The 24,285-nt window shown below is 34.7% G+C and overlaps 1 protein-coding gene across 1 annotated transcript in view; it reads right to left on the minus strand.

The window, feature by feature from the left end:
• The window catches only part of LOC120636231 (tyrosine-protein kinase Abl), a 71,279-nt gene that overhangs the window by 41,730 nt on the left and 5,264 nt on the right, over window positions 1-24,285 (minus strand). Inside the window, exon 2 of the mRNA XM_039907600.1 lies at window positions 6,364-6,469. Coding sequence (XP_039763534.1) covers window positions 6,364-6,469 — 106 coding nt within the window. The remainder of the gene's footprint in view (window positions 1-6,363; window positions 6,470-24,285) is intronic.

Genomic DNA, 24,285 nt, shown 5'->3' on the forward strand with positions numbered 1-24,285 from the left:
GGCAACAGCTAGTTTATAATATATTTAATCACAAAATCAAATTTTCAACATTTGAGCTTTTTGCTAGAAACTTATAAAACCTAGAATAATGTTTATATGATGATAATATAACCTAGAACTGTCATAATTTTATTTGTTATAGATTATTTTCTTGTTTTATTAATATATTTTAACAATAGAAACTTGCAGAACATTACAAAACGAACCGCAATCCAAAGTTCTGGAAATCCAAGTGGATGACGTCATCCACAATGCTTTGATGAATTAAAATAATTCTATGCATCACTGGGAAACGGCTGGACGAACGTGGCTATTTATTATTTAATGTGCATCATATTCAGAATATAGTTTTTAAGCAGAAACATACAGCAAAACTGATTAGGAATTTTTGTATGATAATTCACGATTCTACGACGTTTTTGCGTAATTATTTTTACGTTTCGTTGAATACCATAATAAACGACACGTAAAAATAATTCCACAAAAACATCGCAGAATCGTGAATTGTTAAACAAAAATCCCGAAAGTTCAACTTCAATCAGTTCAAATACTGCAACGAAGAACTTAAATGCCTCGGTGTATTCCTAGGCCTCAAGACACTGTTTCAATACCTTTACTTCTTCGCAAAATGGAATGTTTTGGCATACGGGGAAAGCAGACGCTTGCATGGTTTAAGAATTTCCTTAAACGAGTCAAAAAGACAAGATTGAAATTGACATTCAAGATACGGGATGAAATCTATATATATATAATGAAAATGGTCTTCGTTTGAGGCTCAATCACGCCTAAACCACTGATCGTATCGACATGAAACTACCACCATTCGATGCGAAATTTTTCCTAGATGGTTTATGGCTATCTATTTTTTGAATTCCAACATTCCTTCATTTTTTTATTGCTGTTTTGCTTTTATGAACATTTATCCCGCTAATATCTATATATATATAATGAAAATGGTCTTCGTTTGAGGCTCAATCACGCCTAAACCACTGATCGTATCGACATGAAACTACCACCATTCGATGCGAAATTTTTCCTAGATGGTTTATGGCTATCTATTTTTTGAATTCCAACATTCCTTCATTTTTTTATTGCTGTTTTACTTTTATGAACATTTATCCCGCTAATAAAAACAAAAGATAAGCATTTTCTCTTGATTCTTTTGTTTTCATGGATTTTAACAGAGTGTATTAAACGGATTATGGTTTTTTACATTCAGCTAAGAATCTACTCACGGTAGTGGAGAACGGTTGGATCAATTGGGCTTTTTTTTATCTTCAGAATTGTCAGGAGAAAGTTTTGTATGTAAGAAATTTTTTAAAAAGCCCGATAAAAAGTTAAAAATTTCGATGATAATCGAAGAAAACCCATCTATATAGTCACTCACCACGAAATCTCGGGAACCATAAGACTTAGAAACGTGAAACTTGGTAGGAATATTACTTTTGCTATGTAGAGGTCAGCTATGAATAGATTTTAAGAAATTCATTCCCCAAAGGGGATTGCGGGGGCGTTAACAATGAACAATTCCCGTTTTTAAACTATAGCTCCTATAGACTTCAAATTTGGTAGGAATCTTCTGTAAGAGGTGTAGAAATAGGCTATGAACGAATTTTACGATAGCTCACCCCACATGGGGTTGCGGGGGTGGGTATTAACAATTAATATTTTTAATTTTCCAGCTAAAGCTCCTACAAGCTCCAAATTTTGTAGGAATTTTCTATAAGTGATGTAAAAATGATTTATGAACAAATTTTACGATATCCCACCCCAAAGAAGATTGCGGGGGCGTTAACAATAAAAATTTTCAATTTCCAAGCGATAGCTCCTATAGACTCCAAATTTAGTGAGAGTGTTCTATATGTAATATAAAAATGATCTTCGAGCGGATTTTACAATGAATCACCTCCAATAAGGTTCGCGGGGGTGGGTGTTAACAATAAAAAATTTCAATTTCGAAATATAGCTTCTAAAAATTCTAAATATGGTAGGAATCTTTTATTATTCACATAAAGAACATCTCAAAATGGATTTCAATAAAGTCTACTTCCGACAGGAATTGCGGGGGTGGGTGTTAAAATCTAAAATTTTTATTTCTAACCTGTAACTTCTACAGACTCCAAATTTGGTGGGGATATTCGTGTATTTCCTTACAACAATCGTCTTTTTGGCAGCGGAGAAAAAGTCATTGAGAGGTTTCAAAAACTTAACTTTACATGTAGCTATCCAATCAACGGACTAAGAATTTTACATTCATTTTACTTTTGCAGACTACATAACCGACGAATTCTTTTATTGCGGGATCGCGGAAATGTAACAGATTAAAATGAATGCATTTTCCAAGCACATGAGATGTGGAAAAGAAATTTAGTTACTTATTCCAATAGAATTCATAAAAAACATGCACAATTAATTTTCTATAAAAAATTGATGTCACGGAGAAAATTTTAGTTAACAGAAAATTCGTCGCACTTGAACCTAGACAGATTTCAACTTCACATATGAGACTTGCAATGACTTTACCTTAAACTTTCAATGCTCATTTCAAATTTTTTTCTTCATGTCAATTATTATTAATTTTTGGAAGAAAGGCACGGAAATGTTATAATGATTGCACATTGAAAGTTACAATGAATATTAGTGAGAAAAATCACCTGGATGAAACAACAGATGGATGAAGATACAGGCTAAATCGATGGAATTTGGAATTTGAGTAAGTCTAAACAATATCGATGCTTACAGTTCTATCCGCCGGGCCTATTTATGTTCATACAAAAATAAAAAAAGGAGAATAATAAAAATATGAAAAAAATAAATAAAAATGAAACATAAAATGTAATTTATTTCCTTTTTCAATTCGCCCAGCGAAGCGGGCTGGAAACGGCTAGTGAAATGAAATAAAAATAAATTATAATAATCAACGAAAAGTGATCGCTCAGAACTATATTTTTCCGAATTAAAGAAATAATCACCATTTTTTTTGAAAATAGAAGTTAAGCAAGGCGACGTCTTTCAGATTAGCTAGTTAAGTATTAAAATATTCGACTTTGAGGACGCACTCCAATGAGCTGCATAGCCCCTCCCTCCCATAGCAGCGCGGCTGCAGCGTTACTTTATGTGCGGTGATTTAATTACGCTCCAGTGTGCGAGCAGCACAAGAGATCCTTTTAAATTAAAAAGTACTCGAACGAAATGAAGGCTTCTGGTTTATTAAAATAATGAGCATAACGCTGTATTGATGGAACGTTCAAAATTCTCCCACTAAGTTGAATTAATCAATTACCTATAAATATCTATACAAATAAATAAAATAGAAGTGCATGTCTGTAATTTCGCAATAACTGGCTTTTGTTAAGCTCAGGTGATTATTTTAATGATAGCGAAACCCAAACAAATATTTTTAAAGACATTTGTCTGTCTCTCTGAGATTCGGAGTTTTCACAGGCAAGTAAAAGATTATTTATACTACTAGCGTACCCAGCCCGCTTCGCCGGGCTAGATTTTGCTTTATTTTATTTAAATAATAAACTTACATCATTAAATTTTTAATTTAAGTCTCATAATATATTAAATCATTTATTTCTCTCCGTATTCATTCTCTTATATTCTCTTCTCGAGCGGATGAAGATCATTATCTACACCCATGTACACCCAACTATAGAATATCATCATAGTAAATAAAAGCTGTATTTGACAGTTCAAAAATAGGAGTGCTACGAATCACCAAACTTTACAGGATTACTCGCCAGGTCAATCCGGAGATTCGCTGAAAGTTTCATTGAAATCTGTCCAGCCGTTTCAGAGCCTATACGGAACATACCCACACACTTTATATAGGGCAGACTGGGTACGGTTGAAACATTTTCGCGTTCATAGACTATACCATATGTGATTGGTTAAACAAGTGATGTTGACAACAACTGTTTCAACCGTACCCACAATAATTGTATCAACTGTCCCCAATCCCCCTTTTAGGTATAAAACAGTATAAAATAAGAATGATAATAAAATATGTGAATAGAAACTAATCATTGTTCTGTATTCTACAAACTATAAGAAACTCTCAATACTCTTACTTTAATCCATCTAATGTTTCAACTGTCCTCTGTTTCACCATACCCAGACCTGTCCCGTGTCCCCTACACGGGAGGTCACTTTTTATTTATGAAATCATGTCTGCTAAATTAGGGTATTAGAATTAAGATTAGGACTGTCAAACTGTGGAAGTCCGCTGCCAAGGGGGTTAAATGGGGGTTGAAAGATTGTATGACACCATTTGTATTTAGGACACTAAAATATGTTAGTAAGCAATTTATATATCAATTGCTTTGTGAAGAAAAACATGATGAAGTTTGCAAAGGAAAGTCGCGGGAAACAAAAATACATCTATTAAATTGAATTAGAGTAAGTCTGCGATTTCAAAATAACTAATACCCTTATTTAGGCCCATGAGATTTATTTGAAACACACAAAGAAGTTTTTGTGAAAAATAAGTGATTGTGTGTTTTTAAGATAAGACAAAGAGGAAAAAGAGAAAAGGTGCTCCTTTCAGTTTTTACTAAAATATACCCTAAACGGTGATTGCATGATTGTAAGTTATTTGCCTTTAGGCATAATAATATGAATAAGCCTTAAAAGTATAGGACATGCGATGAAAGTTTGTATCGAAAGAATATATCATCAGAGCTTCTACGCGAAAGAACTCACGGGTAAACGTAACACGTGTACAGTAAAGCATAAAACAAAGGAAAATAGCTAATGAGAATACTTGACAACAATTATTACATCGATCCGGTTGCCTGTAAACAATTAAGGTGCCCTATGTAGTCATGTTTTAAGAATCACTTATTAAAATTATTTCTGTTGTTTTCATCCAGCTTTGTAAATAACAACCCTCTTAAAACTAGAACAACCGTGAAACAATTCTGTTTTATCTACTTCGATATCGAAAGTTCCAATTTTTAATTTGACAACCTCGAAATGATAAAAGCTGTTGCAGTCTAGTAGTCTACGACCGCCCCTTCAGGGCCGGCCCGCCCCTAATACTTTTGGAGTTATGTGCGTTTTAAATTTAAGCAATTAAATATCACTTGCTTTAACGGTGGAGGAAACCTGCATGCCTGGGAGTCCCCTATAATGCTATCAAAGGCGTGTGAAGTCTTCGCCAGTCTACGTGCCCAACTAAAAGGTCGATACCTATAGAGCCATCTATGCCATAATTATTGTCTGCAGCTCATCTGCCACCATACGCAATAAAAAAGTATTAACCATACATTCATCTGTTTTTGTTCAAACAACATGTAACAGAATTACGAAATAATATTGAAGGATGCATAAATATATTTCTTGAGGTATCAACCTGTTAAATCAAAAGAAGCATATTTATTTTTACATTCCAACGACATCACAGAATTCTAACTGTTTACCTGTGACAACCCTATTGAAGATAAAAGATCGACACGCGCATAGTACCTACGCTACGCGGCACGTACCTAATAGAGTGACATGAGCCACATGAAATTAGGTACGCGAGTGATCTTAGAACTATATCTGATTTCTTTAAGTAAAACCAATAATAGTGGTTTACTCAAACAATTTTAGATTTCGGTTTAAGAGACAGTACATATTATACCTCTAAAGCCGGTTAAGAATTATTTAGGTTTTCATTTACACGTTGTATAGGGTAATAGTACAATATACTATTAGTTCGCCGGTTTTGGGATTACTTTTGCAATTTTTATTCGTGTTGATTGATTTTGACAAACCCATGACGATAACGTCATTAGGCAACAACTTGAAAATAATCCAGCTGACAATAATTATAAGACTTAAATTACTGTTTCCTACAAAATATTTCTATTCATCAATACACAAATGGCACATAAAAAAATTATTTTTCTTAATTTATCTTCCTGGTCGTGGATAAAATCGCATGCTAAGAGCGTGCCCTAAACAACTTTTTTTTAAATTTAAATACCTATTTCACACAACATTTAAAAACACAGGAAAGCGAAAAAGTTTACTAGAATACCGACTCGACAATAGTTGTATTATCGCTCGTTCGGCTTTAACAAAAAAGGTGCACTGGCAGGATGGTACTGAGAACATCCTTACAAAACCCCTCTCACTGCCTCGTGATACATCACGAGATACATACAACACGATAATATCCGAATGTTATAGTCGAAAAATCTCAAAAGTAGTCGGCGGATTTAGTTAATTTTTTATACAACGTTCCACTACTTAGATATGAATTCTAGAGTATCAACAGATATAAACATAATAAAGTTCGATCCATCAGAACATTTAAGTCGTTCAATACTAGCAACGTCCACGGAAGAGACGAATAATCAATTTGCGAACCTGTTAGCGCTATCGAGCGGTTGCGGTGTGGCAGGCGCGGCGGAGGCGCCTTCTCCGTCAGGCAAATCCGGGATATGAGGCAGTGGCCGACTCTGCAGGAGGGCTTCTGTAACAAATAAACATCATTTTATAGACATTGTACTGATGTTAAGTAATAATGTAGAGTTATGTGGTCAGGGCTTGAATAAAGATATTTTTCTTAAAAGTGGACAAGTGTGCTAATTCAGATCTATGCGGTAAGATTTAGAAAAATTGAATAAAAGATCGAAGGAAGATTTCCCAGATCCTTAAGATGTCTCGCATTTTGTTTTTATTCCACCAAATGTTGTCTGCTGCTGGTAGTAACTGATAATGCAATTTAAGATGGAAGTTTTGTTCATCATCATATCGAAATGCAAGATTGCTGGAACAAGTGGTAAAACGTCGCTCTCTAAATACAGTGGTTAGAATATTAAACCCTTCAATAAAATCTAACTTATCTAGCTTAATAGACAATAAAAAATTTGGTATGTAAGTACTTTAATAAGTAAAAATATCATACCTACCGCCAAACAATTAAAATAAAATCAACCTATAGGAGGGTTAAGCCCTGCTGCTTCATGTAAAAGAAGGGGTTTGAGCTTAAACTGCGGGCTAGCGATCGACATTTTCACTTGACTTTACTAAAAGACCGTTGAAAAAATTACGGTGGACTTCACGAAGTGAAAACCTAGTTCACAAGATAGGTATTAACTTATTCAGAAAGTTAGCATGTTGGAACGAAGTAAGCCGCCGGCGACGTCATTAAGAAGGCTTAGGCCTAATCCTATTATACATTGAAGAAAGGCTTGGTTAAGGCTACGGCGCGACACTGAAGAAATTATCCGTTTTAGGAGTCTAAAAAAGAAAGATATCTTAATTACATTTTACCCCTAAAGTACGATGAAAGAAATAACATAGCATTACTCTCAGACTTACTCGACTGCCTCGTTGGATCGTATTTCCATAGCTATTGGGAATGTTAGATGTTGACCATAATTATCATAAACAACAACCATAGTCGGTCTCACACCTGAGCACAGCCTCCTCTCCAATATAGTAGAACGGTATGAAAAATATTTAACATGGCAGCTAAGATAAGTTCAAGTTGAAAATAAGTAGGTCAAATGGTCTAGTTAATAATATTTTCAGACTTATTATAAAAAGGACTACAGTTTCAATCTCCTCACAGGGTATCGTGATATCAAAGAGTATCGATTTTCAAGTCATTAAATTACTGCTGCGGGACGTAATTATAGGAAAAAACTCTCGCAATACTCTTAAAATGGGGCAAGTGCACTATAGGTTTCGTACCAACACACAATATTTAAATTAAAATGACAATATAGATGCAAAATTTGTATTGTGTGTCTTTCACTAAAATAAATAAAATATATTTTAATAAAAGATATTTTCCCATATCACAGCCTCGTGTTGACTTCAGAGACCCTTACGAAGAAACCGAGTTCGATCCCCAACACGGATCTCTCCTCTCTCACCTCTTACTTTTCGGAGTTATGTGCGTTTTCAATTGCGTGTAGGAAAACGTTGTGAGTAAAAATGCATATGCTATGTTTTCAACTGTGTTCTTATAGGCGTGTGAAGACTACTAATCCCAACTTGGCCAACGTGGTAAAGTACAGCTAAACGAAACCTACTCAGTCTGAGAGGTGACTCGTGCCTTGGCGTTGGCTAGTGCTAGTTTGATAATGATAATGATGGTCATCTTGACTTGGTGATGGTTCTTAAGATAGAGCGGAACAATTCTTGATATAAAATGCAATTTTGTCTAAATTAATGAACGTTGGTTTTTAATTCCTACTTTGACATCCCTGCTAATATTATAAATGTGAATGTAAGTTTGTTTGTTACGCTTTCACGCAAAAACTACTAAGCCGATCATCACATATTCCTGAAGGTATTAGAAGTAACATAGGATGTTTTTTTTCCAGAAATTAAGCTTAGTTCTTTTGGGAGAGGGGACGAAAGTGTTTGTGTAATATAAGAATGCACAACTTAAAAATTTCAGTAGAATTACACCTAAATTGAATGCCACTTGTCACTTGTCTTTCGAAAAACAAAATCAAACGCAGACGAAGTCGCGGGCAACAGCTAGTACATAATATTTTATTTTATGAAGGCCACACAGTAACACTTATTCCCTGAAATTACGTATAAACTGATTGCAAATGGTCATCTAAATGAGTGTTGAGCAGTAAATAACTATGACTGATGGGCGGACATTGCTCGACGCCTGCCCAGTAATATGGAAAAGTTAATACTTGTAGGTAAGGTGGAGGGTAAAAGACCACGTGGCTGATCACCTCGTCGCTGGTCTGACCAGGTAAAGTCGCTCACAGGCCTCCCTATCACAGAAGCTATCAAATAGGCCGAGGATAGAAAAGGATGCCATTGACGTTTCAAAAGTGCTTATATTAGGCCTACTTGAAATAAATTACTTTTTTTCTAATTTTGATGGACGGCTGTAGTAACAATCGCAACGAAGGAATTTGATTCCGGACACGACCTTCAGTAATGTAGTAAACGACGAAGAAGAAGAAGACGATGGACGGACAGATCCAGGCGAAGTAAGCTTACCGTACATCTATCAGATATACGGAATCCTTAACATACTTGTGGGCGTAAATTAATAAACGAGAGTGTAGTGTCCTAGTTACAAAAACATCACATATCATTCATTGGGTTAACCAATTAACCAATGCATTAATATGACATATTTGTGGTGTAAATACACCGAACTCTAATCGGCAGGTACCTACCTTCGGCAGGAACCGACGACGATTACCGCTATCTAACATTTGTTAAATTAAAGAAAATATTTTTTTTTCTAGGGATTGCTTATTTCACGCAGTTTGTATATTAGATTTTGCAGCACCACAGTGGAGCATGGGGGATATCGGATTTCCGTCTTTAATACCAATATCAGCCAGCCTTCAAGGACGTTTAGATGGTTGAGTATCAATAATCAATAATCATAGTATTGAGTACAACAGTCAACTGCTGTACCTCCTATTGTATCCCGCAAATGCAAAATTCGGCACGATTTGGTAAAAATCTACTCTGCCCAGTAAAACCTTTCTAATTCCATGTTGTATACTCACTACATTATGAGAGTAGTTGGTTGAAACTTGAAAGTGACAGGGTAACTTTTAAAAACGAATGAAAAAGTGACTGGCGATTTACGAGCAAAAATTCTATGTTACAGAATTAGGAGGCACATGTTTCCTTCGCTTTTCTAAAAATATATAAAACTACTAGCTGTTGCCCGCGACTTCGTCTGCGTTTGATTTTGTATTTTTAAAGCATTCAGTATCGCTAAGCCTTAAATTAGTATAGTAGTATTATATATATATAACATGTGACTGTCAATTAATTATAGAAAAATTATTTGCAATAAAATAAAATTGCGACTATAATTAAAAATCTAAACTATCCTATCTCTTAAGTTGGAACAGACTGCTCACGGTGTGCCAATTTAATTTAAAATCGGTTAAGTAGTTTAGGAGTCCATCGCGGACAAACATCGTGACAAGAGATTTATATATATTAAGATATGAGTATAAGACTCACTCTACTTTGTTGTTCAGAGATAAAAGAAAGACAATACCCTCAACGACATCATTATGCGACTTGTGAATGTACATTTTCATAGTCATTTATTCATATCAATGCTAAGTTTACGTGGTGCATAACATGCATGTACTTAGGTTTCCTATTATTTTGAGCTAAGGCTTGAATAAATAAATAATCATTAGGTACAAATTGAGTCAATGCAATCTACTATAGGTTGATGACGATTGTCATTTTATAGAAATGGCCGCAACAATTTGGTCACGATTCGGTAGTTCAAGGAATATTTTATAATTTTTTTTTATTCCACTACAAGTTAGCACTTGGCTGCAATCGCACCTGGTGGTAAGTGATGATGCCGTCTAAGATGGTGGCGGACTTACCTGATAGCATGTTTGTGTGTCCTGTTTATGTACATTGTGTCTTTGAGAGAAAAGATTCCTTCAAAATAATATAACAAGATAAGAGATGGCTTAGATAAAAACGGTAAGGGCTGTCATTTCCAAAGTACTCAAACTTAGTACTCACGTTTAGTAGACGCGATTGGAGCTGCATGAATTGTTATAAATCTCATAGTTCGAACTTTAGAGCTAACGGCCTCTGCTAATCTATCACACCTTGCGGCAGGCATTAAGTACTTACTCACCCGACTTTCATGAGTGCAGAAATTACAGTAGGTTTTAGAAACACCGCAGGTACATAGTCCGTCGCAAATATTTGGTTACATAATGACTTACGGTAGGTTTTATGTTTCCGTGTCTTACTCCCCTCGCGCAAGTGTTTGGCGAGCAACGGTATACGGAATGGCAAGAAATTCGGCACTCCAGCATTTTTAAGGTGCAGGTGATAGGCTGCGCCCTAAAGGGAACATATAAGATCCTGTAGGAAAAAGGGGGCGACGAGCCTGCACGATTGCGGTTGTCAAGGTACTAAAGTGAAAATATCTTAAAAGTACCTAACAAGATAGCGATCTAAAATTCATCTGCACTTTTTGAACAATTAAGATTTGGTTCGAACATTTTTGGACTGGAAATAAAATAATATAATAAAAATACTGCAGCCCATCGTTTTCTCGCCCTAGAATTCTGTAGGCTGTACGCAATGTGCATAGACTTGAATATAATTTTATTTATTTATTTTCTTCTGTAATGAAATTGAAAAGTGCCAGGAACCGTCAAAAGTTTCGAGTTCAACTGTAAAATTTTATAATCACTTATGTACAAAGCCGAACCAACTATGTTTAGTAGCGGTTTGTATTAAAAGAACCCCTTTTTATAGGCTTTTCATAACAAACGCAATATATTGATATAACGTTCTGTTTATACCAGAACGAAAGTTATTTTTAACCCACCAACAGAACGCTGATCCGAAGGCTCCTTTTGTCACTACAAACCGAATAAAAAGAGGGATTTAAGCCCCTGCTTTGGTCACACTCTCCCAGTTAATTAAAACACACCGTGAACAGCATCTGAATAAAGCTGCTTTACTAATATTACGTTGTACGGCGGCTAAATAGTACCAGATCGATTTGTCTCTTTCTAACATATGTAATTTGACATACGAAAAAAGAAGCGAAACATGGTTGCGCAACCATACAAATGTATTTTCCGTTTTTGTTGCATTTATTAGTAAAAATGTACCTATATATTATCTTCAGTGGCAATAGTTGTATAAAATTAGTAAAAATAAAAATTTCGATCTGTAAATTATTAGAAAATTATTTAGCCTTTACAACCAGCTAATGTACATAAATTCAACGCGTGTATTAATTACATTACATCAATTACGAACAACTGGATCACAAAACTCATAAAGAGCTGTGCAAACTTTTTTTATAAAACCAAAAAAGATGAAACAGTTCGACAAATTCGTTTAAAGTGGCTGATGTAAAACAGATGAAGTTTCGAGTTTCACTCAGCGTAAACCCGAATTAAAATCAAGTCACACACGTATCTCGGAAGCCCCAATCCGCATATGGGCATCGCAAGCGGAGTGCGATGATGATTCACGCGGCTGGAGACACAGCAATCATTATCCTCATTTTCTATACAAATTCCCTTATTAAATACAGATACATATATAGTAGTAAACTGTTAAGACAATGGTATAGCGTCAATTTGATGAAGAGATACTTTAAAAAAATATTGGCGTCTCGCTTAGCCTGGCTTGCCCCGTAGAGTGCGATGAGGACAGCTGCAGCACAGACCGATTTTACCAACAAAAAATTAACGAGAGCGACGTTTGCATTCCACTGTTTTCTCATCCAAAACTGAGCCGATTTAATAATTTTTAGCACACAAATTTTAAGAAATATTGCTTTTAGGTAAAGAAAACGCAATATTTATTAATGAAGAATCATTAATAAATATTGCGTTTTCTTTCTTTCGTGTTACCTATTTATTTTAAGAAATGTTCAGTTTAGGACTATCTTCTGATATATCTATCTTTCGTGTAATTTATTTTTCATATTGGTCTTTGAGTCTTGGTCCTGGGAACATGGCGGAAAAAAGTGATTTATTGGTGAATTTAGAATGTCCGATTTTCAATGGTATCCAGCAATTCAAGAAAAAAAAAATGATAGCGCAATATCTACACTAGACTTTATTTCATTCAGGGAGGTAATAGGGGAATACGTTTGTATAGAGAATCCCGCCTATACTTTCCCCTTAATACTTACTACTTACACTAAAGCTACATACTGGATACACTAAGTAGCTTTAGTGTTAGTTTTCGTGTAAACTATAAGTTCCAGATGCAGAACTCAAAGTTTTAGTACAATAGGGCAAATTGTGATTTTCGTCTGGTTCATTTTAATACCTATTACGCTATATGGTATACAAAATACATTAACTATCTAAAATTCATAACATAGCATAACAATTACACAAAATTTGAGAAATGAAAGAATCCAAACAAGTGATTTTTAATCAACGCACCCAAAATCGTTCTGGCTTAATGCAGAGTGGAACTTATTCCGTACTCTATATAAGAACAGAGATGGATATCTGTTTTCCCATTAAAGCAAGAATTCCACTGGAAATATAAGATTACTAGTGACACCTCTCATACATGCAAATAAACTCCGAGTTTATGAAGTCCGTAACTAAAATAATGAGAAAACATTCGCACGGCGCGCGGCAATAATTTGCAGTGCGATCTTTTCTGATGGTATATTACGTTATGTGTGTGGACAATATGAACCAGTGCCACTATATAATGAGCTGTCGCTATATTTGATATCTATATAAAATTAAAAGTTAAAAGTACTTACTAGCTGATATTATCAAGACTCAACTTAAGCCGCTGAAGTTAAAAACTTGAAGTTTTAGGAGTAGGTTTTTTTAAACGTAAATACGCTTTAAGAAAGGATTTTATGAAGATCAACCCTCAATTTGTAAGAAAGTTTGTAATTTTTCAAGTCATATCAATGAATTTTGCAGTTATATGTTTTGCAGTTTTTGAGAATTCTACCACCAAAAGGGTTTAAATAAGGGATGAAATATATGTGAAATTCAAAGAACTGATTAATCAACGAACAGCCTTAATCGATGGAAACTTGTAATTTTGATGTTAAGTTCTTTTATGACGTCTATGTCCGACGTTCCTTCGGTTGTGTGCTAAGAAAGCACAATTTTTAACAATTTAACCCCATAGATATTAAATAGTTTGTATAAATTGTGTCATTTTTAATAACTTAACCACTAAGCGTTAATTTAAATAAAATAAATATTAGCTTCTTAGTTTTTGGATATTTTATGTATTAAATTATTTATAATCACCAAAGCTGGTATTTCGGTTTACAAACAATAAAGGACGGTATCACAGTTTTTTAAATTCCACCCATAAAGGCGTTCAAAAGGGGATGGAAGTTTGTAGAAGTCGTTCGAATTTTTTCCAATTAGGTATATCGAAAATAATTGGTGTTTACGTTGAAAATGGTAAAATACACGTTTCAGGATTTATAAAATTCAATACCATAGGGAAACACACGCGCTAAACTAGATGTCGCGGCGCACTGCTAGTAGGTATCATATATTATAATGCAAACTTTCAGATCTGTCTATTATTTTTATATATTATATATACACAATAAAGCAAAAGCTATCAAATAAATGTGAATTAATAAATAGGTTCAACCAATTTAAACTTATGCGTGAAGATTGTGGAGACATGGGTAGGTAAAGTGCGTGCAATTGGGAAGATGCTATTTTATTGAAGTCGGCTTCAAACTTAAGTTCGGTATGTGATTTTCGATACAACATCATAGGCGTATATCATCGATACCTAACAATTTGAACAACTCGCATCATTGGAACCGGTTCTACAGTACCCCATAACATGCATGCTGCCTTGTTTTTGTCTCGGTTCGGAAGAGAGTAGTCAAGGTCACATAACAATGACATAGTCATTAATGATGATAAAAAACGGTAGTGCAATTTACGGTAACTCTCAGAAGATATTGTGTTCTTTATACAATATCTTACCTATACGGCTATTTTATCATCGTTTCATTAAAAACTTTATTCGTTTAATTGCTTAAATATTTAAAGTCACGAATTTGAGATTCATGACTTTTAATATCTCGTCGTTAAATATGTAAATAAAATATGCACACGAAACAGAATTAAAATCTGGCAAGGAACCATTTCTTAAATTTGTTGTAAAATGACATTTTTAACGTAGTTACGTAGAAAACTATAGAACTTATCGCATTCTCCCGCGCACTAGGTTCGGTCACCAGAATGTAAGGCATGACGCGACGTCACAAGCGTAAATTTTTGACATTTTGAATAAACCCCTAAACTTTACGATATATATTTTTTCATTATTCGACTACAGTTTTGGTTGCGTAACTTTTATCCATTTATACATAAAATATACGAAAGTGAAATAAGAAACTAAACGATTTAACTTAATTTTTTTAGGAAATTAGGAATAGCAGGCGCCAGAGAGTGAGGCTACTTATAATTCGGAATTCAAGGTGCACTGTTCCTATAAGATATGTCTAAAACGCAAATCTGTTATTACTAACTTTGTCTTACTGAATATTTCATAGTATTGAGGGATAGTTACTAAAGAATCTAACGTCTTCGAATCACATCTACATAGGATACAATACCGAAAAATGTAAATATTCTATTTGAGCAATTTAATTGAGTTTGGTAGTACCACGAGCAATAAACGTATTCGTGTTTGTTGGATACAAGTAGGCGTTTATTATGAAAATTAAGCTTAATTTGCTATAATTAATTTGCTATAGCGCGAACAGCAGGAGAATCTGTATGGTGTAATTTATAATTTCTTAGCTTATTCTTCTTAAGCTCCGAAACCGGAGCATTCTCAGAAGTTGTTGACTTTACAATTAATAATTGTTAACAATTATACATTTTTCAACAATTAAACAATACACTACAACAATATCTTAATTTTCATAATATATTCGCGTTTGTTGTCTTTTCCTTCTTTTATGCTGGAAATTTCTAAAAATAGTACAATAAAAAAAAAGTTACGCACAAAATCAAGGAGGATACAGTTCACTCGAGAAAAGCTGCGTAAACAGCTAATGAAAATAATAATAGGGAATCAAGTCAACAAAACTTAATAAAAATAAAACACCGAAGAAACGTACTTTATAAGTTGTTCTTTCGTTCGTCGTTAGCGTTCGTAACAAATGAGAGAATGTTATTCTATCAATTATTTTCCTACTCAAGTAAAGGAAATAAGGGAAAACATTAGACACAACACCCCGAGCAAAATACAATTAAGAAAATAAAACATCGACATTTACAAATAAGAAAACCACACTGCTACAAGTATTTCTTTACTGGATCAGTTTACGTTAGTTCAACAATTTACAGTCTTTGTAGCAGTCTAAAGAGTATTTGGCATAGCAATAAGATAGGCACAGGGGGAAATTAGACCAGAGTGGTCTAATATGTGTGGACAAATCAAATCAATGGATTGCGCTGGCTAGGCAACGTTTATTCAAGGCGATTGATAGATTGGCAACTTTGGAGATCCGAACTAGGATTTTACCATTCCGTTTTTCGGGGAGCAAGTTAGGCCACCTGTCTCATCGTTAGAACGACATATAGGTTCCTAGTTGTGCTAACTTAAATAGAGTTGGTGTGTATACTCGTATATGTAACCGGCTTTGGAGATGCCAATTGGCCTATATTTTTCTTCGTTTCGAGTGGGTATAATCAGTTTCGCAGTATCTACTAGAATTTTCAGTTTTTCATCGGAAATAGATTAGAGGTACGTGTTTAATATATCTGCCATGCTTCCTTACAGGTTAGCCCGCTACCATCTTATCATCATCACTTACGACCAGGTGGGATCGCAGTCAAGGTCTAATTTGTAGTAGAATAAAAAATAAATAAAAACATCTAAAAAAATTCGTTACATAAGAGACCAAGTTCCATACTTAAGCCACCTACCAGCATGGTGAGTTTGAACCCTGCTCTCATATGGCAGATAAGCCTGCCATGAACATTAATTAAGCTTAAAATAGTGGCGATTAATTTAAACAAAAATCTCTAAACTAAATTGACGGGCTAAAAGTAGTTCTGACCTTTTCACATTGTATTCCCATGAAAAGGTAACACTATTTCTGTCGGATCAATATAGTTTAAAAATATAATATATTTAAAACAGTATGACTGTAGAAACTTCTGAAGATCTCGTTCGATCATTATGATTAGTGTTGCCTGAACGTGAGAGTAGCACTCATACACAAAAGGCACTAAGTAGTAGAGACGCCTTTATTAAAACTAGTTGGTAGAATCCAAGCGAGTGTTTTCAGGATGTGGGCGAGCGCCCGAGCGCCAAGCACCTGGCGGCATTTTCTTCTCAACTTGTGTAATGGGCATGATGTGATTTACCCTCTAAAATAATGTTATGATATGAGTAGGTATAATACGGTATCCCTAGCACCATATTTCGATATATATTTCATTAATAATAACTTTATGTTCCGTGTATTATTTTTTTACTATTAATATATAAATAATACTATTAATTCCTTCGGATTATATATCTTAATATATATAAATCTCCTGTTACGATGTTTGTCCGCGATGGACTCCTAAACTACTTAACCGATTTTAAATAAAATTGGCTCACCGTGAGCAGTCTGGTCCAACTTAAGAGATAGGATATCTTAGATCTTTAATAATTATAGTCGCAATTTTATTTTATTGCAAATTATTTGTCACATGTTATATATATATTTACATATATACTACAATACTCACTTAAGGCGATACTGAATACTTTAAAAACAAAATCAAACGCAGATGAAGTCGCGGGCAACAGCTAGTTTATAATATATTTGTTCGAGCTTAACTTTGTTAATGAACCGATTTTAATAATTATTTTACCTTCGTTTGTCCCCTTTTTATGGACCTTGGGCAGCAAAAATAAACCAGGATACTACTCAAAATCATATAGAAAATTTGATGTTTAGTTTTAGATTTGCGATACTTCCAAAGATAATACTCCTAATAATGATCAAGGATGTGTTAACCTCGGCAGGATTTGGACTAGGAAGACATACAACGAAACTGCTTAAACATTGATTATTATCTATTACTAGCTGACCTACTTCGTCTGCACCAAATCGGTTACTACCGTTTTTAATATCTTAAAAAAACCTAGAACCTAATTTCAGCACCAGGTCCAGTTTTATTTCCAAACTATTTACTATATTTTATTTCTTTGCCTTTGCCTTTCCGGATACTAACACAAATTTTATGGTATGGTATTAATTGACTTTTAAGTATTATTATTATTTGTTGTTTTTGACTTTTTTAGACAATTTTGTCTATCCGTAGGAACTGTAACCTACTACAAAATATTGCAAAGAAGTATTTTTCTGAATCCGTTCAAAATAGTTGATCAGGTGCCTGACTATTCTTGATTAGTTAGTTAGTTAGTCATTTAGTAAGACAGTTATATATTTCGTTTATAAATATCTAAGATTGTTCCATCAGGTGGTACTGGAAGTAGGTCACCACCAAGGAGGCGCAACCATACTATTTAAGATTCTGTACACACATGTAATACGTTTACGTGCTCATAAAACATAACAATCATCGTGCTAAATAGAAATGTATGCTACACCTAATTTTATCAACCAACTTAAATGAGGAGGTTATCAATTTTGATGTTTTTTTATCGATGTTCTGGCTTAACTCAACCATGTTATGCTCAACCATGTTGTGCTAAATTATTTTATTTAAAATATACTGAATACATCTGCGTAAATGTTGTGTGATTGCGTAAACAATGCAAATTTACTCGATAGCAGTCATTGCATAAAAATAAAAATAAATTTACTACGACAATACACACATGGCCATCTAGCCTCAAAGTAAGCGTAGCCTGTGTTATGGGTACTAAGATTACTGACGAATATTTTTATGAATTATGTACATAAATACTTATAATTTACATATAAACACCCAGACACTGAAAAAAATTCATGTTCATCACACAAACATTTTGCAGTTGTGGGAATCCACGGCCTTGGACTCAGAAAGCAGGGTCGCTGCCCGCTGCGCCAATCGGCTGCTGGCAAGTTGATTTGCTGTCATTTTTTTGAAGAGTTCCGGTGTCTGTCTTGGAAAATCTTGTATGTATATTGTAAATAAAATTTATGCGTTGATAGCCCAGCCGTTAGGACTTCGGCTTCACTTTCCGAGAGCCGAGTTCGAATTCTAGCACGCACCTCTAACTTTTCTAAGCGTTTTATGAAATTAAAATATCACTTGCTTCAGCGGTGAAGGAAAACATCGTGAGGAAACCTGCATGCCTGAGAGTACTCCATAAACCAATCCGCACTGGGCCAACGTGGTGGACTACGGCCTAACCCCGTCTCTCTGCGGAAGGAGATCCGTGTCCCGTAGTGGGCCGATAAAGGGTTGATGTCATGATGATGATGACACAAACTTTAAATGAGACCGTCTTAGAATAAATGCCTTTCAAACAAATAAAAGGATTTTGCAAATGTGTCGGAGCTATGCCCGAACACACATTAAAAACATCCGAATTGATCACCGAGGAGGTGATCAATTGTTTCTGAAGTCGGTTAGACAATAGACGCACAATCCAACGCAAAAATAAGATTATTAAAAACTACAACAGGCAGTTTCTAAGATTAGCGCTTCCAAATATAGGTACGTTGATAAAAATACTCTTCAGCTTTATAGTATCAAGTAGGTATATTTATTTTATAATCTCTTTCTTAGCGTGGGAGCAATAAGAGACTTTAGACGGAAATAGACATAAACTCATTGTGACGGACAGCTTAAACTTAAACATTGAAAAGAAAAAAAGACTTTCAATGTAGAACGATTTGCACGATGGGATTTCGCACAGTATACAAAGTATAATAGAGTAATCATCATCATCGTCAACGTATTACCGGCCCACTATATGGCACGGTTCTCCTCTCAGAATAAGAAGGGTTGGAGCTGTAGTTCGCTGGCCAAGTGCGACTTGCGGACTTCACGAGCCCGCTAGAAATCGTTGTCTCCATAATATTCTCAGGCATGCAGGTTTTCTCACGATGTTTTCCTTCGCGGTTAAAGCAAAGGATTTAATTTTTAAAAAAACATTAAAACAACGCCGAATAGTTAGAAGTGCATGCCGTGGAACAAACTCGGTCCCTCCGAAAGGGATGACGAAGCCTTACCTACTAACCCTACCTACTTTAATAAAGATATTTTTGACTTTTTACATGCTAGGCTTACCGTTACACCGCTTCATAGTAGTTAGAGTAGCCATTAATAAGATCGAGTAAATTTTTATTATTAGGTGCTTGTTTATAAAATTTCGGATAGTAAATTGATAAGAAAGTAGTCTAGCAGTCTGAACTCGGAACAAAATTGAAACCAGTCTGGGCGCTCGCCACCTTGTTTCCCTACATACCCTATTTTAACTCACAACCACATTGTACTCGGAACTCTCTAAAAACTGTACAACGTCCATTAACTGCTAACTCCTGATGAAAACTTTTAACGTATAATGTTAAAAGTGCTATCGCTTAAAGTAAGTTAGCACACGTTTAAAACTGAAATAAATTTTGCACTGTACTGTTCAGAAACACATAATTGATTTAACAAGCCTAGTGATAGATAAATCACCGATATAAGGATCCTAGAATCTAGGTATTAAACAGCTAAAATTGCAGAATTATCATCGTTACAGTCTTAAAAAAACGAACTAATAAGTATTGGTACGTTTGGACACAGTCCTTCCATATCATAGGTGAGGGAAGGCCTATAAGACTCTTGTACAGGTTGGAGGATTTTTAAGAATTATTAACTTGCGTTTGAGATCGTGACGGAAAACTAAAAGTGATCTTAGAGGCATGGAAGAAAATCCAAATACATAAAAATTTATGGTCTGTCGAGGGAATCGAACCAAGAGCCTCGTTTTTCGTATTCGAATATGCTTATCATTAGACTACGCAAATACTAGTCAGTATATCAAAATGTCGATCCTTAATAATTGTACTTGAAACAATTATACTTATTATTTTGTAGTATTTTAAAATTAAATAATGGCTCTCGTTGCTCCCCAGTGATTTGGACGCCTCACGAACTAATTAACTAACTCATAGCGTCGTGTACGGCTATTGTAATGTAGGCGCAGTTCTAATTAGAATCGTATTAGTTCAGGCGAGCGAAAAATTGACAAGACTTATACTATATATATATTTACTATTACATATAAAGCTTTATTTTTTTGGCTAGTTTTATTATTACATATGAAGCTTTGTTTAAATATTTTTATCCGATTGCAAAGGAAGGAAGGAAGTGAAGTGTTCACGAACGCAGTCGGAGACATCTGCTCACTCCGAGATTTTGTTGCAATTCTGCCAACTAAGATTATTAAAACACCAAAAAAAAAAATATTAAGATTTTATATCTTGTATTGTATCTGGGTGGCTTTGGTTTTTCAAAGCAGATCAAAGGCAGGGTGTTACTGGAATGATGGTCGCCACCACCGTCCACACAATTGCCACGCATTTACTTTAAGAAGTGCTCCCAGAGTGAACGAACGAGGTTTCAGTACGTTTCAATGTTCACTTACAGAAAAGCTGATTATGAGTAACGAATTTATTATACTGCTGCAAATTTGCTTTGCATCTCAACGTACCAAATGATTTTTAAAAGATACAGGCCAATTACACGTTTGCTACACATTTGTGTATCTACCCTAATGTAAAGAAGAGCCTCTCTAACACCGCACTGTCAATTTGTCATGTTACCTGTTTAAAATGTAATTAGAATACAATGCTGTAATAATACAGATTATCGCACTGTACCAGTCAAGGTCGGTGTGAAATCTAAACGAGCTTCAATTGCAGGAAGTTAGCAACGAACACTGATCCCCACTAGATATACTGAACATAGTGTTCTTGACCGCACTATTCAACGTAAATAGAAATCAATACAAACTAATTGGTGTGTTCAATCTTTTGGCATATTATGAAGTCTAGTAATAATATGAAAATTTTTTTTTTTCGTACTTTTATTACATATATAGATCTAACTAATAACTTTACGGCATAGATTATTTAATTTTCCCGTATTTTTTTATTTGTTGTTTTTTTTTTATTTAAACTTACTTTTCTATAAACAAAAATACGTAGGTTACGTAGCAAAATAAAAGGAAATAATCTATGCTAATGTTATAAAGAGGAGAGGAGAGATTTTTTTCTTTGTACCCAATACTGGACCGATTTTAGACATTTTTTCGCCAAAAGAAAGCTTAACCTTCACGATATAACATAGGCTATAATGAAAAAATTGGTGATCCTTAAGAAAATTGCAATGATGTCGCCCAAATTAGCAAAAATTTGCCTATAAAATTCCTTAATTCGCGTGCGCTGAGAAAACTATTGGTGATATATAAAAATTATGTACTACATAATTAAAGTTATCATTATTAACTAACTATCATAACTAACTAACTATCATAGTTAAGCCGCAATAGACGCTTTTTTGTTCTAAAATTTTATTAAATCGCCGATGTAACCGTGACTTGCGTAAGAATCGCAGTATTAATTCTTATTTAAATAAATAGTTTTATCATCAAGCACTAAAATACATTTTAATTCAATCCAATTGGATACATAACTTAGAAGTAATCGTTATATAAAGAGGAAATCTAGGCGACCACGATTGGATTACTTTAAAAAATACGATTGATATAGGACATATAAAAAGAAACAAAAAAACAACCGAATTTCTGGATCGAGGTTCTTAACCTCCTCCTTTTTTGTAAGCCGGTTAAGGTGAAAACCACTGACTCACTGACTAATCACGAAATCTCAGGAACTATAAATCCAGACAACTTGGAATGTGAAAGCTAGGTTCCTTCTAGAACATAGGTCAGCTTTTAACGGTTTTGAGAAATTTTCAACTACTACTACTAAAGGGGTGAAATGGGGTGGAAGTTTCAATGAAAGTCCTATGATTTTCAGGTTAGAGACACCGGAATTCGAAAATTCAGGTAAATTATTAGAAATAAACAGGCCTAAAAATCACGGATGACTCCATCCGTGATTTATAGGCCTATGGACGTACAACAGACGATAAGTTTTAAATGCGAAAAGGAGTCTAGTAGAAGAAGGATAAGCGAGGGATGGCTTCATTATGTGAACCCATTACCGGCCCACTATAGGTCACGGGTCTCATCCCACACTGAGAAGGGGTTAAGGCGTAGTCCACCACGCTGGCCCAGGGCGGATTGGTGGACTCCACACCTTTGAGAATATTCGGGAGAACTCTCTGGCATGTAGGTTTACTTCAACGTTGTAGGAAGTGATATTTTAAATTCGCTCATAAATAGAAAAGATAGATTGCTAGGAGGTGTTACACAGACGGAATCGCGGGCATGCTTTTAAACCACCACTGAGGTGCGCACTACTAATATCCTTTTTTTTATATGCAAAGGTTTTCAAAAGGTTTTTTAAAACTTCGCTTTTATATATAAGATCTAAAATTATAGTATAGAGAGTTATAGGGAGTATGTATTTCTATCTGCCTGTGACCTTACATCGTAAAAATCATGGCCCGGTTTTTCTGAGGTGCGGGAAATAAATGTAGGTGGTCCCAGGGACTTCTTTTAATTTCGGGGCAAATCAAAATTTTATCGCGGACGAAGACGCGGGTAGCTGTAGTATACGTACATTTTTTAACCAGTCTGCAACAAAAAAATGTATCATAATTTTATATCCTCGGTTATTTATCAGAAATGAAAATCTTTTTTTTTTTGGTATGACGGTATTATAGCTCAAGGACGGCAGGACAAGGCAGTCAGGGCTTTTCTTCTGTCTTGCCGTCCTTAAGCTAAAGTACTAAGTTTTTAAATTTATTTAATTATTGACAGTTATGCAGAGCTTAGAGCAAAAAAAAATAGGGCAGTCACAGTGAAATACGAGTAACAGCGCAGAAGATGGGAAATGCAGCTACTCCTAAAAACCTGCCACCACGGTGGTCTGAGTTCAAGTTGGTGTCTTGTATGTGACATGTGAGATGGTTGGAGTGTTTGTTTTTTTTCCAAATAGCAACTGACGTACATTTTTTCTATAAAGATACAAGAATTCGCTCTCTTTTATGTGAATTCAAACAGAAGAGATTCAAAAAGAACTTCCTAGTTTTTCTTGAAAATATGGGAAAATATTTAAAACTAGTTGACCTCACTTTTAATGATCAATTAAATTCCAATAATTGCAAAAGCGGTTTGGTTAAATTCTTAACACAGCGACAGACATGAAACTACAAAAGCATTTGCAAATTCGCAGAGTGCAATAAACTAATTTGAAACGTGTATTTATCGCAAATTAAATAACCTATTTGCAGCCACAGCACACAAAGTGGAGCGAAATACCTGCACTGACTTACTCTCTCACTGTATTATGTCAACAAGATATAAAAATATCTATATCACGTGACAATCCTTGATTAATTTTCGAACATTTTGTTTCGTAGGAACTCTCTACTTTTTCGGAATAAAAAATGTATTATAACATTTAAAAAAAATTCTCAGTATGTCTGGATGCAAGCTACCCTGTGCCTCATTTCTCCATGATGGGTACAGTGGTTTAATAACTTAAACTTAAAATACTTTCGGTTTTTGGCGTATTTATAGTATTAGTATGGATTTGTATTGATATTGAAGGTACATAATGTATTGATTATTATTATTTTGTAATTGTATTGATATTGATGACAAGGAGTGAAGGAAAATGTTTCACAAACGAGGTGACAAAGACAATAGAGATCGTATAATATACGT

Source organism: Pararge aegeria, chromosome Z (genome assembly GCF_905163445.1).
Source record: "Pararge aegeria chromosome Z, ilParAegt1.1, whole genome shotgun sequence".
NCBI classification, from domain to species: Eukaryota; Metazoa; Arthropoda; class Insecta; order Lepidoptera; family Nymphalidae; genus Pararge; species Pararge aegeria.